The sequence below is a fragment of the Sprattus sprattus genome (genome assembly GCF_963457725.1).
Source record: "Sprattus sprattus genome assembly, chromosome: 19".
NCBI classification, from domain to species: domain Eukaryota; kingdom Metazoa; phylum Chordata; class Actinopteri; order Clupeiformes; family Clupeidae; genus Sprattus; species Sprattus sprattus.
The window spans coordinates 16,804,753-16,822,990 of NC_137917.1; the positions used below are offsets into that span (position 1 = coordinate 16,804,753).

The following is an 18,238-nucleotide window of genomic DNA, read 5'->3' on the forward strand; positions in this document are numbered from 1 at the left end:
AAATGAGGTACAAAAAAAAGTTGAACTATATGAACACTTTCATATTGCTCCAGAGGACTCCTCAATAAATAGGGAGACAATACGAATTTTACCTAACTGATAGAAAGCACTTGGTGAAGCGATTTGCCTTCTCCATTGTCCTCAGTGTGGAAAGAAAGGCAAAAAAACACAAATGTGAAACATTGGGAGCAGACCTTCGGAGACTGAACATAGAGCACATTAGTCTGAGACCAAAACAGTCTGAACCTTTGGTAATGCATAGTTTTGTTCCCCTCTTAATTCTGGGGTTTGTCAACCAACACCAAAAAAGATTGCCGAAATAGCAGCATCCATTTTCCTTCGATGTAAAAAAGGAAAATTAAACAAGAAAAATGGCAATGCTAAAAAATGAATCGCTATCTTTCCTTCCCCCCCTCCCTGGACACCACTCTTTCCTTGGTTTAGGTTCTTAGGTGTCTTTCCTCTTTAAGTTTGAGATTTGGCTTGTCATCAAGTTTTAGAGACTGAGGGGCAGATGTACTTGAATGTACTTGCGGCTAATCCCGTAATCAATGTGTGTCACCTTACTCTAATCATAATTTGCAGCGCCTAAAATTAGAGGAATGCTTCAATTGTGGCCGCATCATTAGAATGGAAGCGGAACTGAGAGAGATCTTGGAACCAGCGCCCAACAGAAAAGAAAACACAAATTTAACGATCAGAAAAAAGATATGCATGCTAACATAGTGTCATCAAATAGAGAGATAATACAGGGTAGTAATTCTACTCTACCCACCCCCCCACCTCCGCCTCCTGAAATAAAAACATACTAGGACTATTTGTGTGACTATAACAAACAAATGCAACAGTGTAGCAGGCAGCTACATGTAGGGAAGTGGATTAAGTTAAGAGATGGCTAGACATAAACAAAAGTAAGGGTTGCTTTTAAAATGGTACAAATGAGTAGAACTGGTGCTGGGAATACTGCCTCCATTGTTTTTGGACGTTTCCCCTATGCACACTCAACTACACGCATCAAGCACGCTATCTCAACTACACCTGCATTAAAAAAGTGTTTTACTCAAAACAGACATGTGCTGTCGGCTGCAGATTTCATACATATGGCGGAATACCTTATCAGATGTTCACTGTACATCTTCTCCCATAATTTTGCCTGAATCTCCCACTTTTCCCACGACCTTCCCATGATGCAATGGGCAACTTATCATTTCGTGCTCCTGCAGCAGGGAAAATGTGGTTTAAGCTATGTGCGGTGTGTTCGTACATGTCTTTAGGTGCAAATTATGGCGACATTACGTCTAAAACGGGCACTAACATGTTAGTACATCTGCCCCTAACGGTCTTATAAAATTCCTCCTCCACCCACCCCCTGTCTCCCAAAAATTCTCATTCTCAGGGTAAGAAAGGTTCATCCTCCTCCTCGTCGGCACTAGGGCCAGGGTCGCTAAGGCAACGTATCAGACGCTGCTGTTCTTTCCCCTCCTCCTGCTGCTCTCCTCCCTTCTCCTCCTTCTTCGGCGCGGTGACGGCGAGGGAGGACGGCGGCTTCATCGTCAGGCCCCCGTCTTCCTCACGGGTGCCACCGGCGGACAGAGCGGAGGACTTGGCCAAATCATTCACGATGCAGACGGAGTCGGGGGGAGACTGAGGGGAGGCCAGGTCCACCTGGATGGAGGGAACGCCGTCGGAGTCGTGCTTGACACTCCATGCCTGGGGGTCTGCACAGAGAGAAGGAGAAAGGTGAGGAGAAAAGCTCTCTTTCCAAATCAATCACACACACACATATATAAATATATGATTTGATTGAGGGGGTGTGCTTAGACATGGTGTGAGACTGACACACACATATGAACTCGCATACACAAACACACACAAACACAAACACACACCCAAAAATAAACTCATTGAACTAGACACTAGACAATCTTAAATAGTGAATAATTTATAACTAATGAATTTTGCAATAGCATCAAATATGCTCCAAATATTGTTCAGATCTTTTTGGGTTGTAAACTAAATCCCTCAAAGAAAAATGTGTCAAAATGTTAAGTGTTCCAATCTGATAATGTGACATCTGTTGCCCTTACAGCCTACTAATATGTTCAAGATATTAATAATTAAAGACTTTAAGATCAATACTTGGCATCTGCCAGGATGCAGTAGGTTGCGGTAAAAGTTTGCAGTGTTAAATGGCTTAGATATGCATTCGCAATTAAATGCACTCACACTTGTTCATACATACAAACTGGCATTCCCAGTCTACTTATTATCAAACCACATATTACGTTTTCAAGAAAGCAAAACACGTAAAAATTAAACCACAAATTCTTAAATACCATTTATTACTTTCTCAGTGACTTCCATAAGGCCAGGCTCATCTCTACACAGCAGTTTGTTTTCAACTGCCTTGACAAATTGAGAAATTTGATTGGTTGCCTTGTTAAATGCAGAGTTCTGATTGGCTTACCAGATGATAGTCGGGCCCTGGACATGGTGGGAGAATCAGGTGGCGGAGCGGGCACTGTGAGGTAATTGCTCATCTGGGTGATCTATGCAGGAAGACATTTCAAAGCTAAAGTCAACATTTCAGCAATGGACATATTTTGTCTGCAGTCACTGATACAGCCCACCAAGGGGAGTGTATCTATTAGAGATTTGCTTGAACGATCATTTCAAATGCAATCATTCGACCTTAGATTTGACCATCTACACAGCATTGCACACTATTGCATATCAAATGTAACCCAGATTCCCGCTACATCCCTAAGTTCATCATCTAATTTTGATTAGATGCCATCGGGACACAAATCTTTCAGTATCACACCCAAAAACCTTTGCGTTCTGCTTGACTGAGTCCTTGTCACAATACCTTCTGAAATACAAAAATAGCAAGATGGCCACACGGTCTTTGAGATTCTCCCAAGTGGCAGTATGTTAGTAGTATGGCATTAGTAGGACTGAGAACCATGAGGGGGGCTTCATGATAATCTACCTTCTTCTCCAGCTCAATCACCTTCTTCCTCTTAATGAGGATTTCGTTCCAGCCATCCTCGTAGGGGTCGACCACCAGCGTGTGTCTGTTGTAGGACTGAAGCTGAGAGACATAGAAGCACAGAACAGGATATTCAAATGCAATAAACATCTTGTGACAGTTTGTAGAGGTAGAACACTGAGAATTGTTTTATAAAATGCTTTTGCTGAAAGCTGACTTCAGAGTTGGAAGAATGAAGCCAATGTTTCCTTAGCAGCAGCGATGATGATGACAGTAATAGTGAGAAACAGATTGCATTCAAACCAGGCTCTTAAAATCAAACATGTCCAGCTCCATTAACAAATAAAAGAGTTGATGGCGCTAGAATAAAAGAGTTAATCCTGTTCAAACCTTTTCATCTTGTCTTGTCTCATTAGTTGTTTAAAAACTCTCCTTTAGGGCAAGTGGTAACCAAATCAGATTGTTTTTCCATTAAGGGGTCAAATGAAATGAACTAACACAGACTGGGTGCAACTTAATGGCACTGGTCAGAAGCAGTAAAGGAATATGAAGAATGAGATTCATTTGAATCCTGACATCAATTTCTTGTGGTAAAAATCAACATCTCTGATGAAGGTAAAGCTAATGTTACCAAAGGTCTACTGGTCTGGATTTGGCTTTTGTTTGGCTTTACTACAGCTCTGTTCTCCTATATTTAAACTGGTAAAATATTTATATTTGATGCGTTCCAGTTCTCAGGAGTCGTAATTTCCCAGTTACAACATTTCAACAGAAACACCTCCTGAAGTCGGATGAAGGAATTCGGATGAACCTCACTGACCCGATTTAAGAAACCAAGATGGCTGCCTCCTTCCGAGGTAAACGGAACGTCAAAGAACACCAAGGTCACATGTTTGAACCCAAGGAGCAGTTGCACAGATGATAATGTATGCCTTCACTGTGGCTAAAAGCATCTACTAAATGTCAGATTGTTGCTCAGCGAAACGACAGTAGTCAGCACTCAGGTGAACCAGGTTTGTTCATCACTGATCCGAGATCAGCAGCTGGACTACAGTATGGGAGCTAGCAGGGGTGGTTACCCTTTGCCGTGTCTTCTGGAGGTTGGAGCGCAGAATCTTCCGGATCTCCTCCTCACGGCCTTTGGGCAGCTGGGGCAGGACCCTCTCTGGCTGCTTCTTGGGCTGGATGTTCCTGCACAGGAGAAATAGAAAATGTTAAGAAAATCACCCTAATAAAGACCTTCAGCCTCATCTCTGTTAATATTGGGATACTGATTGTAGTCTTTATTTAGGTTAAGAATCATAAACAGGAAATGGCCCTCAATACAGACATTAAAATACATTAAAGTTCTTCAGAGAAATCATTATTTTTATTATTATTATTATCATTTTTTAGATTTTACATTTTCATAAGATTTTTGTGAGTTGATGGGGATACATGTACATACAGTAACTATACTATAAATTTAAATATACAACAATAAATCCTATCTGTGCTATTGTTATGAGAGGGGCAGAGGAGAAGAAGAGCAGACAAAGGGGATGAGAAGAGCGGCACTCACTGCATGGAGACCGTGGAAGGCATGGCACAGGGCATCTTGACGTTGGCATAGCCACCGCCGCCACCACCGCCGCCGCTCTCCACCAGCTCAATGGCGTGCTTCATCTCCATCTTGTGGTAGAAGGCGATGAGCTGTGGCTCCTTGGAGCGCTCGCCCGCAATCAGGCACTTCTTCACGTACTTCTTGTTGAAGCGGTTCATCCTGAGGGACAAGAGAGACAGATAGACAGAGGGAAGGAAGGGAGGAGAGGAGAGGAGAGGAGAGGAGAAGAGAGGAGAGGAGAGGAGAGGAGAGGAGAGGAGAGGAGAGGAGAGGAGAGGAGAGGAGAGGAGAGGAGAGGAGAGGAGAGGAGAGGAGAGGAGACGTTTACAACCCTTTTATTGAATGGTCATCTAGATCAAGGCTACCATGTAGCCATAACTCACGCCATGGAAGAGGAGCACCAAGTTCATACAAAACAAGTGAAGCAAAGATTACCATTATCATCAATGGGGATGAGAGAAGAGGGGAGGGGAGGGGAGAGAGGAAAGGAATTGGGGTTTCCATTTAGTAATTCTAATAGTAATCATCTCCACCAAATCCTGGAAACTGGAAAATAGGACAACTGCCTATTTTGCCTAAATTAAGAACCCTCAGAGAATGCATATTTGAATGTGTTGTTGTCATTTCATAGGATATGATATATAGGAATGTGAAACTACGGCAAAACAGCAGATGGCAGTGTGGAGCAAGGTCAGTTCCGTTGAAAGGGATCCTGAAGGACAAACACAGGAAGTGTGTGTGTGTGTGTGTGTGTGTGTGTGTGTGTGTGTGTGTGTGTGTGTGTGTGTGTGTGTGTGTGTGTGTGTGTGTGTGTGTGTGAGAGAGAGAGAGAGAGAGAGAGAGAGAGAGAGAGAGAGAGAGAGAGAGAGAGAGAGAGAGAGAGAGAGAGAGAGAGAGACAGGGAGGTCTGTTAATTTCCTCTGCGCCTGGACATGCTCTTACATTACCATCGGCAGCACAGAGATCACAGAGACATACTCAGCTTAATGCTTCATAGAAAGCTTCTGTTTTTTTAAATGCCTTAAATGTGAAAAGGCTAATGGTCGCCCTAATGAGGTATGGTAACTTACTTGTCCTTCCAGTGATGGTGGCCATAATGCCCACAGATATCCTCAATGCCAGTTAGGAGGTGGTCCAGGAACTAGAAATGAAAGACCAGCAGGCAGGTTACAAAAAGGTCAGCTTTCAGGACACGACAACAACCCAGAGAGAGAATTACAGAGATAGTGAACAGGTGATGAACAGAAGAGACGATACGTGTACATCTGAGTGTGGTGTGTGTGTGTGTGTGTGTGTGTGTGTGTGTGTGTGTGTGTGTGGTGTGTGGTGTGTGGTGTGTGTGGTGTGTGTGGTGTGTGTGTGTGTGTGTGTGTGTGTGTGTGTGTGTGTGTTTGTGTGTGTTTGAGACATGTTTGAGAATCATGAAAGATGATTTGATGTTTCTATGGCAACAATGTTTTTGCTCAGATGTAAATGCTGACAGACAATCAACAGCGGTGCTACAGAGCTTGAAAATCCCCACCTCTTACCCAGCGGACCGACATCACTGTTTTATGACAACATGTGAACAATAGATTTCACATGTTTGATTAGTGATCACTGATTTGATTGATATTCTTTTAGTCCGCTGTTTAATCCACATCTATTCCATATCCAATGTTATTACTGACGTGAAAATATATGGACATGGCCAAGTCTTTTTGCCTGCTTTTAAGTCCTGTCTGGTCTGTTTGCCTTCAGGGTAAAGGAGAATGTTTGTGGGGCCGGTTCCAGATCTCAGAACCATCAGTCTCTTTCATATGGATTGAATTCATCTCTGTTTCTGGACACGGGCCCTCTAACCCAATGCTCCTTACTACAAGACGACGCAAATGACCTTTAATAGGGACTGAAAAGCTAGAGTACGTCTCTGCCTAACATCAAACAGACAATTCCAAATACATCCGCCAGCAGCCTGCTGTGACCTCACGTTGGGCTGGCTGGTTTCTGGCGCTGGTGTACGCTAGAGAATGAGATGCTAGGAAGCTTTCCTTCTTCACCTGGTGACTCATTAGGTCTTATGCAAGCCCCCTGGAGACAGAAGATGGGCCAGAAGGAGACTAATGGTGTGTGTGTGTGTGTGTGTGTACGTGTGCGTGTGCGTGTGCGTGTGCGTGTGTGTGTGTGTGTGTGTGTGTGTGCGCGCGTGCGTGCGTGCGTGCGTGCGTGCGTGTGTGTGCGTGCATACGTCTTCCAAGTTTATAATTAGCATTGGAGGATCCTAATCCCTTGCTGTCAAATGCAGCCCTTTCTTCGACTGCAATGCTTGCTCTTTAAGGAGACACAAACACACACAAAGGCCCACACAGAGAGAGATGCATGTGTATATGTGCATGTTTGTGAGTGTATGTGTTTAAATGTTTAAGTGTAAGAGAGAGAATGAGTGAGGGAGTGAGTGAGTGAGTGTGTGTGTGAAAGAGAGAGAGAGAGAGAGAGAGAGAGAGAGAGAGAGAGAGAGAGAGAGAGAGAGATGAGAACCACTAGCAAACTCTGACTGCTGTGGACATCAGTGGCAGCAAGCACTCCATAGGTCAGCACCAATGCCAATCAGCTCAGGTATCCAGGGAAAACTACGCTACCTCAAGGCAAGGCAACTTCTACGATGAGTCAAGTAAAAAAACTGAACTGCGTTATGGCTGACAATTCAGGTGCAATGCTGCCAGGCCACCTGCAGAGGGCAGTAAAGTGCATCTAAATACATGCGCAAAGGATGACTCACGACCAGATACAGTTTCTTTGTGCTTGGCCTTACTCTGTGGTTCCTCAGCCATTATATGTGTGATATGCATGATATGTATATGAAACTTGTGAGACAACATAGGACAGGTCATGTATTTTGTAACCTACACCTCCTACAGGAGAGGAGAGGAGAGGAAAGGACAGAAGAGGAGAGGAGGGAGCACCTGTGTGTGGATCTCTTCGTTGATTGAGCGCTTGGTCTCCTGCTTCTTCTTCACAGCCAGCAGATCCACTAGGGGCCGAATGGTCATGCCCTAAAACAACACACACACACACACACACACACACACACACACACACACACACACGAGAGAGAGAGAAAGGCATTTCAGTGCTGACTATATCCATACACATCAACTTATGTCAGTCCCTTACGGAAAAAGGACTTCTTCCACTAACAAACATAAGGTTAGACACTGCAAGGTCAAACAGCTGTGTCAGCTGTGTAAGCTGTGATTGCTGTGTTAGCTGTGATAGTTGTGATAGCTGTGACGCAGTGGACACGAAAAGGAGGGTTTCCCTCATGTGCTCTAAATGTGACAAAATGCCACCTGTTCTGGGTCGCTAAAATCAGCAAACAAATGTACAGCCTAAACAGGCAAGTGCATGCACACACGCACACACACAAACGCACACACACACAAACGCACACACATACGCACGCACACGACCGTTAGCTCAACATACCCCCTCATGTGACAACACAGTCCCCCATCAGCCCGCATGTGGTACAAACATCACACAACTGGGGCATAATATGCTGGGTCAGTGCAAACCAGCCACTGGAAGAGAGGCTGTTATAAAATTCTAACATTACCCAAGCTGACACAGATAGCTGTGATCTATGTGTGGGCCCTGGCTGTTCCCCTTTTGACATACAGTACATGTGAATGTGCAATTCATATGTGGATTATGTTAAGGACAAAAGGTCAGTGACATCCCCCCCCTCAACACACACACACACACACACACACACACACACACACACACACACACACACACACACACATTTTTCACCTTCTGCAAGTATCTTACATGAGTTACAGGCCAATGCCATGTCAGGAACACCATGCGAGGGTCAACAGTAAAGGACACACACACAAACACAAACACACACACACACACACACACACACAGAAGGGGGTTTGCCCTGCCTTGGGAGATCCTCATGGTATTCTCATTATGTGTGCGCAGTCAGCTGGCACACAACCTAACTGTCCTTGAGAAAGGCACAGTAAGGTTTTCCAACTCATAGTCATTCTGGAGCTGGTTGAGTTCCTGCATTGATGGGTATTCATAGGCGTGTGTGTGTGTGTGTGTGTGTGTGTGTGTGTGTGTGTGTGTGTGTGTGTGTGTGTGTGTGTGTGTGTGTGTGTGTGTGTGTGTGTGTGTGTGTGTGTGTGTGTGTGTGTGTGTATATGCATAAATTAGTGTATGTATGTATATATCTGTGTTATATGCACATATACATATATACACTAATTTATACATATATATACACAGATAGACACACACACAGGCGTCCAGCTCTAGGCCAGCTCTAGGCCCGGTTCCAAACTTCCATTTAGGAATTCTGGATGCCACAGTGTCCTTGAGGACCTTCAATGCAGCAGCCATTGTTCAGCCTTCCCCAGATCTGTGCTTGGACTCAATCCTGTCTCTCCAGTTCCTTTGCCCTCATGGCTTAGGCAGGTGCACTTCACCCACATGAAGTCACACAAACCAGTGTTATATGCAGGTGTAAACACTCGGAAGACACTGTTGTTAATTGTGCTGGACGGTGGTCACAGAGGCCACACACACACAAACAATCACTGCTATAACCACATAACAGATGTGGACATTAGCCACACACGCCACACGAGCCACGCCACCACACACACACACACACACACACACGCACACACACACACACACAAAATGAATAAGCATAGCCACATAAACGTGTCATTATCAGAGAGTTTGAGCACCTTGTGTAACATCATTTAATGACAGACTGAAGTCTGCCCTTGAAAATCTGGCACAGATGAATACATCATCTGGCGCTGCTGCCTCTGAAAGGGTTTATTTTGGGCCACTGATGGCCCAGCTAAAGCCCTCACGCAAGGCCATCATCAGATGAACAAACACACGGGACCAACTCAACAACTAACACAAATTTACAAGCTCTGCCACAGAGTAGAGAGTGTGTCTGTGTGTATCTGTATGTGTGTGTGTGTGTGTGTGTGTGGCTTTGTGTGGGTGTGTGTGTGTCTGGCAACTGAGAACAACTGCGGTATACTTTTTCACAGACAAAGTCTACAACAGGAAGAGCAGTGGAGGAATGAGTGACCACTGCAAAGGCCACATGCATGTTAACTCAATTCACGAACACGTCCTCAAAAATAGCCTTGCTAACCACAACAGGCTGAAGGGTTCAACCTTGTACACAGCTTTCTACAGCAGACCAACCTGTGTCAATCCTGAACACAGCTTTCTACAGCAGACCAGCCAGTGTCACCCCTGAACACAGCTTACTACAGCAAACCAGCCTGTGTCAACCCTAAACACAGCTTTCTCTAGCCTGTGACAACCCTGAACACAGCTTACTACAGCAAACCAGCCTGTGTTAAACCTGAACACAGCTTTCTACAGCCTGTGTTAACAGAAAAAGTTTCTACTCAAAGCAGATACTACGCAGAATTAGGGCAGCAGACACACAGCGTTTCTGGGCACTTACGGACAAAGACACTCAAACAACTGGTGAGTGCCATTTCCCTTAACGTATCATTCAAAAACCCACACACCCAGTTTCATGACGGTCACATTCAATATACTTCTACACACTTCAACATACATAACCTGTCTTAGCCACAGACAAAGCTGATATCTGACATTGTGTCAACAATGAAGACCACAAACTAGAGCCGTGTGTGTACTGAGTTTGTGGATAGCAAATATATCTTTCACTAATACAGCAGGTTTCTGTATAAATAACTTATTTGTTTGTCTGTGTGTGTGTGAGTGAGAGACTCAAATGTACTGATGTACTTACCTGCACAAAAACTGTGAAGAAGATTTCTGTGATGACCGCTGTCAGGAACATGTCTCTCATAGGAAAGTGAACTTTGTCCAGCAGGTAACACAGAGAGAAGGCAATTGCCCCTCGTAGGCCACCGTAGGCAATAATAAACTGGTCCTTGGTGGTAAGTTTAACAATACGGAATTTGTTGATGATGAAGGTCAGGCCAACCACCCCTTGAAGAGAAATGAATTTCGGTTAATATTATGGTTTCAAATGAATAAGCAAGATTAACTTCAGCATTGTACATGAAAGACGGAATGGGGCTTAACATGTTGAATATGTCAAACTCGCAATAGGTTCCAATTCACGCTATTTCTGAAATAGACCTACATTTTGTGACCGTGTTTGTTTGTGTGGGTATGTGTGTGTGTGTGCGAACGTGTGTCTGTGTGTGTGTCTGTGTGTGTGTATGTGTGTGTGTGTGTGTGACATAGACATACAGTACTATAGAGTACTACTGTAGTACTGCAATGTTTTTGATGCATCTCTTTAGACTTTAAAAGAACAAGAAAATCCACTTTCTCTCACCACACATGCACTACAGACATCACTATGAACAAACATTTACAAGAGACAACTGTACAACAATGGATAAATACCATAAACGTTGCACTTCCACTAGAGACTGGCAACTAAAAGCAGCTGGGAATTTGTAGTCAATTGGCCACAAATTGATACGCCAATTTCAGACTGACATGTTTATCAATCAACGAATCATTAATTAAAAAACTGTTATTTAAAACTGTTATTTAATTAAAAATCTGTTATTTGAATTGTTTGTGATATAATATTGAATCTGTGCTGCTCCATCCTTTCCCTATCTTTTTCAGTGCCATGCTCACCTGTTTGTTTAGATTGTCTTGCTAGATGTACGCATGTTTTCCCAGCAGGTATCTTTTCATAAATACCGCTTTATGTGTAGAAAAGTGCTCAGCACAATTTTAGTGCGTTAGCACCATTGATAAAAGTTTTCTTTAAAAACTACAAATATGTCTGACATCACTCTTTTTGCCTTAACTGAAAGCAGTATGATGTGGATATGTCCTATAAAACAGCAGGCCGCGACCCCACACACACTCCACAGACATTTCAAACACACAAACACACTCCACACACACTCACCGAGAACCCTAGAAACCAGACAGAGGATGACCGTGGATGTGACGAAGGTCCAGTTCCAGGAGTGGTCCCCGGCGACCGTGGACACACCCAGGAAGATGAAGATGAGCGTCTCGCTCACGCTGCTCCACATCTTCAGGAAATACTTGATGGTAGTGTGGGACTTGTGGGATATGTTGGCCTCCACATAGGGACGCATGACGACTCCACAGGCAATCAGACTATGGGGTAAACAGAGAAGCAGACATGTGACGCAAGGAGGCCAATGAGAATCATTCAGGAATTATGTGGTTATATGGCCATAAGTTCTACATCTGGACAACACCGGCAAACACACATAGACATGCATACATAAACCATTAGATTACATCCAAAGCAATCAAAGCTTCATTAAATGGAAATGATACAGCTTTCCAAATGAAGTGGTAAGGAGAAGTATGAGACAAAATTGAGAAGTGTGTTCCTTCTTCACACTAAATCACACTGATGTTAATGAGAAGGCAGGAATAACCAGCTCACTACATTACTCATCCACCACAACCCTCTCTGAGTCTTAAGGACAAACACAGTTCTGAGTTTGAGAGCATGAATGGGACCATCTATACATACATTAAGTTATACAGTCACCTATCGACCATCTTCATCCCCTAATATTTAAGGAGTTGTGAATCATGACAGATAACCAGCATGTGTATGGTATGCGGATACGTCGTCCATGTGTGCTGGTATTCATCAAGTCCAGCAGGTATTTATGAAAAGAGTACCTGTGGCTCAGACTTTGACAGGCCATTTCAGAGCAATACAGCAACATACTTTACTTCTTCTTCCTCATCATCCCCTCATTATGAGTCAGGGAATGATGAGAGACCAGCAGTATGTGTAGTAGGAATGTGTGAGTAGGAGGCCTGTGTGAAGGCCTGTGTGTGTAGGAGGCCTGTGTGTGTAGGAGACCTGTTTGTGTTGTAGGCCTGTGTGTGTAGGAGGCATGTGTGTAGGAGGCCTGTGTGTAGTAGTAGGCATGTGTGCGTGTAGTAGGACACAGATGTGTTTAGGAGGCCTGTGTGTGTGTAGTTGGCCAGGGTGTGTAGTAGGCCTGTGTGTGCAGTTGGCCGAGTGTGTAGTAGGCCTGTGTGTGTAGTAGGACACAGATGTGTGTAGTAGGCCTGTGTGTGTGTAGTAGGACACAGATGTGTGTAGTAGGCCTGTGTGTGTGTGTAGGACACAGTATGTGTGTAGCAGGCCAGTGTGTGTAGTAGGCCTGTGTGTGTGTGTTGTAGGACACAGATGTGTGTAGTAGGCTTGTGTGTGTAGGAGGCCTGTGTATGTAGTAGGATGTGTGTGTAGGACACAAATGTGTGTAGTAGGCCTCTGTGTGTAGTAGGCATGTATGTGTCTAGGACACAGATGGGTTCAGGTATGCTGCTGTATTAATAAAGTTCACTTGGCACACACTGGGCAGCGCTTGACAGCATGTAGACAAGCACCAAAGGATAATAGAGCAAAGAACTAGACATTCCTTACTTCAACTATGGATACTATGGATAAAACCCACCCCATACCCCCCCTGTGATTAAGTGTGCAGAGAATGAGGATGGGGGTGGCTGAATCGTGTCTCTGAATTATTTGAGCAGACCGCATTCTCCACAGGAGCAGAGATAATACCTGGCTACGGAACGCTTAACTCTGGCGTTTCTGTCTCATGGTTCAGTTGCGCTTAGTTCTATGTTTTACGGCTGAAGAGAGATAAATTGAAAGGGGGAGAGAGAGAGAGAGCAAGAGAGAGAGGAAGGCGAGTTCAGTACTGGTAGAATCTATTCAACATGGCTGGCTTCACATAGGTGACTGATTTGTCACAGGAGGGGAAAAAAAGCATTGTGCACTGCTGATGACTGGCTGCCCCTTTCCTCCCAAGTCACATGACCCGTGACATTCTGAACAGCTTCCCTAAATACTCACTAGACTGCAACTTAGTTCTGCACCAGGACCTCACACTGACAGCTGGTGGTTTGGTGTCAGAAATGTCACCACCGTGTTACCGTGCCAGCAACTGGTTCTTATCCACGGTGTCTACCTGCTTAGGGTCTCGATCATACCAGTCTCACACATTCCTAGCCCTGACAGATAACAAGGCATCTTGTTCTCATGAGACGAGACCCTGAGCCTGACCCTTACCCTGACTTAACTTGAGCCTGCCATCATTAGGCTGACATAACCATGTCATAGTCATGTTGTTACCTTTATCACACACGCACACACACACGCACACGCACGCACGCACGCACCCACACATGCACACACACACACACACACACACACACACACACACATCCCTGTTCTCACGCTGAACATCCCACTCGCTCTGTGCTAATGTTAAAAAGAGGAAACAAGTGGTGATGAAAGATTGCTGGGCAGAAATGAACCAATCGATCAGCAGCTCTTCTTCCCTTGGCCCCTGATGCAAACGGGCCTCGTCTCTGCAGCAGAAGAGGAATGGCTCCTCTGTGGATAGAGGGCGATGCCGGCACAGCACGGCCATGGACTGTCAAAAGGAGCAGGACAAATGTCCCTCACCAGGGTTTTTAATATCACGGTCCTGCTTTATGTCTTTAATATCCAGGGGAGAGAGGTCTCATCTGAGGATACACTCAGACAGAGAAATGGACGTGAAGTATGTGTGTGTGTGTGTGTGTGTGTGTGTGTGCATGTGCGCGTATGTGTTGAGGGAGATGTCTATAACTCATCAGGCCTTTTTCTCATGGTCTGGTTGTACATCACTGACATACTCATGAAGTCAACAAGCCGTTAGGACAACCAGGGTCTCTTGATAACACAACTCCCTCTGTCACCCTTCCTCTATCCTCTCTATATGGTTTTCTCACCTTTTCTCTCTCCTGCAAATAAAATCTTGCTCACACTCTGTTCCTCACTCTCTCCTTTTTTGGGTGTTTTGAGTGTCACTTTAATTTTTTTATCTCAGATCATACCTTCCTCTGATTGGACATGCCGTTTGTAAATGTCCTAACCTCATCTTAACACCAGAATGTCTAAAACGCGGTCAGTTAACCACACATGACTTTTCTGAAGTTGGACTCACAGTTCATCAGTAGTGTAACAGTCCTGGTTTCAGAGATAGAACGAGCAAGTAGAGAAAGAGGAAGATGAACCACATCCTTGTTGTAGCATGTGCAGTATATGTACAGTAGGCTACGTGGAGGGCACGTGCAGCACGTAGGGCAACAAGTGCACCAAAACATAAATAAGCAAAAATGTAATTAAAAAGTAATAATAATAATAATCATAATCTACCATCAACTTTTCAGACTACTGTACCATTAACCCGCTATAGGCTATATAATATGTGGCGACAAGCTAGCAAATAAGCCAATGAAGCCTTCAAAACTGCTTCGGCACAGGGAGACCAAGCACTGATTCAGCGTTATGGTGAGTTGTATTTTTCATGCACTTAACATTCGTAATACAATGATGTTGGTCGCAAGTTAACGCCACTTCACGTTAATGTTAGCTTTTATAGACTCCATTCTATCAAACTCGCGCTTGCCTCACGGGTGCAATTGATTGATTCACATCAATATGAATGGATGACATGATTTACAAGTGGTGAAAAATTACACCTTGAAGCCGGTCCGTGAAAAAAATTGCCTTGTTAAACCGGTCCGTGGTGCAAAAAAGGTTGGGGACCCCTGGGCTATACACAAGGATACCCCTGCTCTGTCATGTGGTTTGTTTGGCAATGCTGAAAACCCCCATGGTGATGATAGGCCATTTAATGTTTCACTAAATTAAATCGAACTCTCTTTGTTGAGTTCAGGAGTGCAACAAGTCATGCTATACTTTGAGAAATGAAAGATCAGATGAGATGCTAAAGTTACATGAAGCAGCAGAAACTGATATGTTAGCTGAGCCACATCAAAAAGCTCAGTTAACCCCTGTCCAAGTGGCGACGACATCAAAAGTACATTTTTCGAAAATGCCATTGTCGCGGCCAAAGTGCAACAAAACATAATAATACACAAAAGGTATATCTGAAACAAATATAGTTAATAATGCATGTGTTTTGGCTATTAGTATGTTAGCTCTCAGGGATTGAAATCTGTGCCGTGAGCTCGGCTTAGCCGGTGCTATGCTCAACAGCTTCAGCCCTGGGGGAGGGATGGAGGGAGGACCAGGTGAGACTCACGCCATGATGCCGGAGAGGTGGAAGACCTCGGCAGACAGGTAGGCCATGTAGCTGTAGAGGAAGACGAAGAGGGGCTCGATGACGCGCGTGTGCGAGGTAAAGCGTGAGGTGAACGCTGCTAGGATGCCGTAGATGGCTCCCACCAGAATACCCCCCAGCGACACCACCAGGAAGCACACCACGCCCAGCAAGACGTCGAGCGGTGTCACATGCCCAACGCCGGCGTACTCCTCAAAGAGATGGTACAGCACCTACGGGGGCAAAAAAAGGGGGGAGGGGAAAAACAGCGGGGAGAAGAGATGGATACAGGGGAAAAGGTAATGGATAAAAGGGAGAGAGGTAACGACAGAGTGTGAGAAAAGAAGTTGGAATGACAGAAAAGAAGAGAAAAAAAGGGTGAAAAAAGAGTGAGATTAGTTTTCACATTCAAAAAGGGAGACATTCCCCCCTTTAAAGTCCTCACTCAAGGTTAATGAAGCTGTTTCTTCCTCCAGCTACACTGAAGCCTCTATGCTATCTGGTATTAACCACACCGGTGCCTCTATGCAGTCTGGTATTAACCACACCTCTGCCTCTATGCAGTCTGGTATTAACCACACCTCTGCCTCTATGCAGTCTGGTATTAACCACACAGGTGCCTCTATGCAGTCTGGTATTAACCACACCTCGGCCTCTATGCAGTCTGGTATTAACCACACCGGTGGCTCTATGCAGTCTGGTATTAACCACACCGGTGCCTCTATGCAGTCTGGTATTAACCACACCGGTGGCTCTATGCAGTCTGGTATTAACCACACCGGTGCCTCTATGCAGTCTGGTATTAACCACACCGGTGGCTCTATGCAGTCTGGTATTAACCACACCGGTGCCTCTATGCAGTCTGGTATTAACCACACCTCGGCCTCTATGCTATCTGGTATTAACCACACCGCTGCCTCCATGCAGTCTGGTAGTAACCACACCTCTGCCTCTATGCAATCTGGTATTGACCGCACCGGTGGCTCTATGCAGTCTGGTATTAACCACTGATGTTTCACCTCCTTCCCTCATCCCACACTAAGGACCCACCAGGGACTTTATTAGTCATTTAAGTTATTATCTCAACATACACTCCAATAGCTTTCAGAGCAATGAGCACATTGATGGATTATCCAATATAAATTCTTCCCAGTAGCATTTCTACAGACCCAGAAAAGTTAGCGTCTGTGGGTACTGTATCAGTAATGGCTTCTTAATGGTCATGCCACTCAGTTCATTAGAAAGCTGTGACTCCATGAGAGAATTTCCTATGGCAAAACAGTTAGAAAGCTGTGTTCAATCACGTCGGCAGCAACTGTTGCCATTCAATGTACCACTGGGCTTTCTGGAGAGCCATGAGTTCAGAAGATGAAGCACGAGGGAGGTGCCTGTGAGAGTGTTTATCCTGCAGGAGAGGGTGAGGGAGCAGGCACACCCACACACACACACACAACACTCACAAAAAGACTAATTGTATTGATCCCCTCTGTTTGCCCCTGGAGTAGCGGCCCTGTCTGTCAGATAAACCCACTGCTCCCCAACGCCAGGAGCCCATTATGAAATAGATTAGACCCCCTGGCAATGGCAGCATTCAGAGCCTCACCAAAGGCTCAAGTTGTCACAGCAGGTAAACACTCAAAACACAGTGGATGGACGTCGACAGAATAGAACGGCGACATTAATGAGAAAAACTGGACATTTCATGTGATGAAAACAGCAGGAGGGATTTCACAGTCCACTGAACCATAGCGATGAAGTGAAAAATCAGAGGTGACATGGATGTCGACAAGGTGCCACGTCTACACGGCATACAAAACAGACACACAGCCCGTCCATGTCACTCAGGTAACAACAGCGATTATTCCGCAATTCAGCAACCACAACAGCAGTTATGCTCGACAACCCTCCGACAGAAACACTGGGATAGTTACATCTTCTATTTCCAGCCTGCTGCAGAATGTTGTTAGCTGTAAGCATTCTTTGTAAACGTGTAGTACTGACTGAGAATTTATTTTCATAAATAGGAATTAACAAGATCTCATGGGTATAATAAAAAACAAATGTGCATGACAAACATGTCCTGGTATTTTATAGAGCCTACAATTGGCAGATGATATGTGCCTTACGTTGGTCTCCATAGTGAGATCTTTCTCATGGAGACACGCTGGCAAACACTGGCATGGTAATTACTTAACGCCTGGAAGGAAATGTGTTTTTCTCAATGAGCTACCAGCTCCAAAAGCCTCCCAGTCCCTGCTCTGGTGGTGATAAGCAGCGATGAACACACAGAGAGGAACAACAATCCAGCAAAGTTCACCTCAGGCAGGAACTAGAAGGCGAGGTGTGGAACTAGAGATAGAGTTCTCAATGTGTCTGTGTTGATAAAAGTCATGAATGGTAAAAATAGGAAGACAGACAGTTTAGCCTTCCCCTCGTGAAAAGGTTTGTGATGAACCACTGTTTGAG

General features: G+C 44.7%; 1 protein-coding gene across 1 annotated transcript in view; it reads right to left on the reverse strand.

The window, feature by feature from the left end:
- Positions 1-1,392: 1,392 nt before the first annotated feature.
- slc9a1a (solute carrier family 9 member A1a) overlaps positions 1,393-18,238 on the reverse strand; it is a gene marked incomplete at both ends in the record, with an annotated part of 39,443 nt that continues 22,597 nt past the window's right edge. Inside the window, 10 exons of the mRNA XM_080858466.1 lie at positions 1,393-1,718; positions 2,468-2,549; positions 2,993-3,094; positions 4,072-4,183; positions 4,554-4,754; positions 5,666-5,736; positions 7,538-7,627; positions 10,408-10,610; positions 11,560-11,777; positions 15,755-16,005. Of these exons, the coding sequence (XP_080714592.1) occupies positions 1,393-1,718; positions 2,468-2,549; positions 2,993-3,094; positions 4,072-4,183; positions 4,554-4,754; positions 5,666-5,736; positions 7,538-7,627; positions 10,408-10,610; positions 11,560-11,777; positions 15,755-16,005 (1,656 nt within the window). The remainder of the gene's footprint in view (positions 1,719-2,467; positions 2,550-2,992; positions 3,095-4,071; positions 4,184-4,553; positions 4,755-5,665; positions 5,737-7,537; positions 7,628-10,407; positions 10,611-11,559; positions 11,778-15,754; positions 16,006-18,238) is intronic.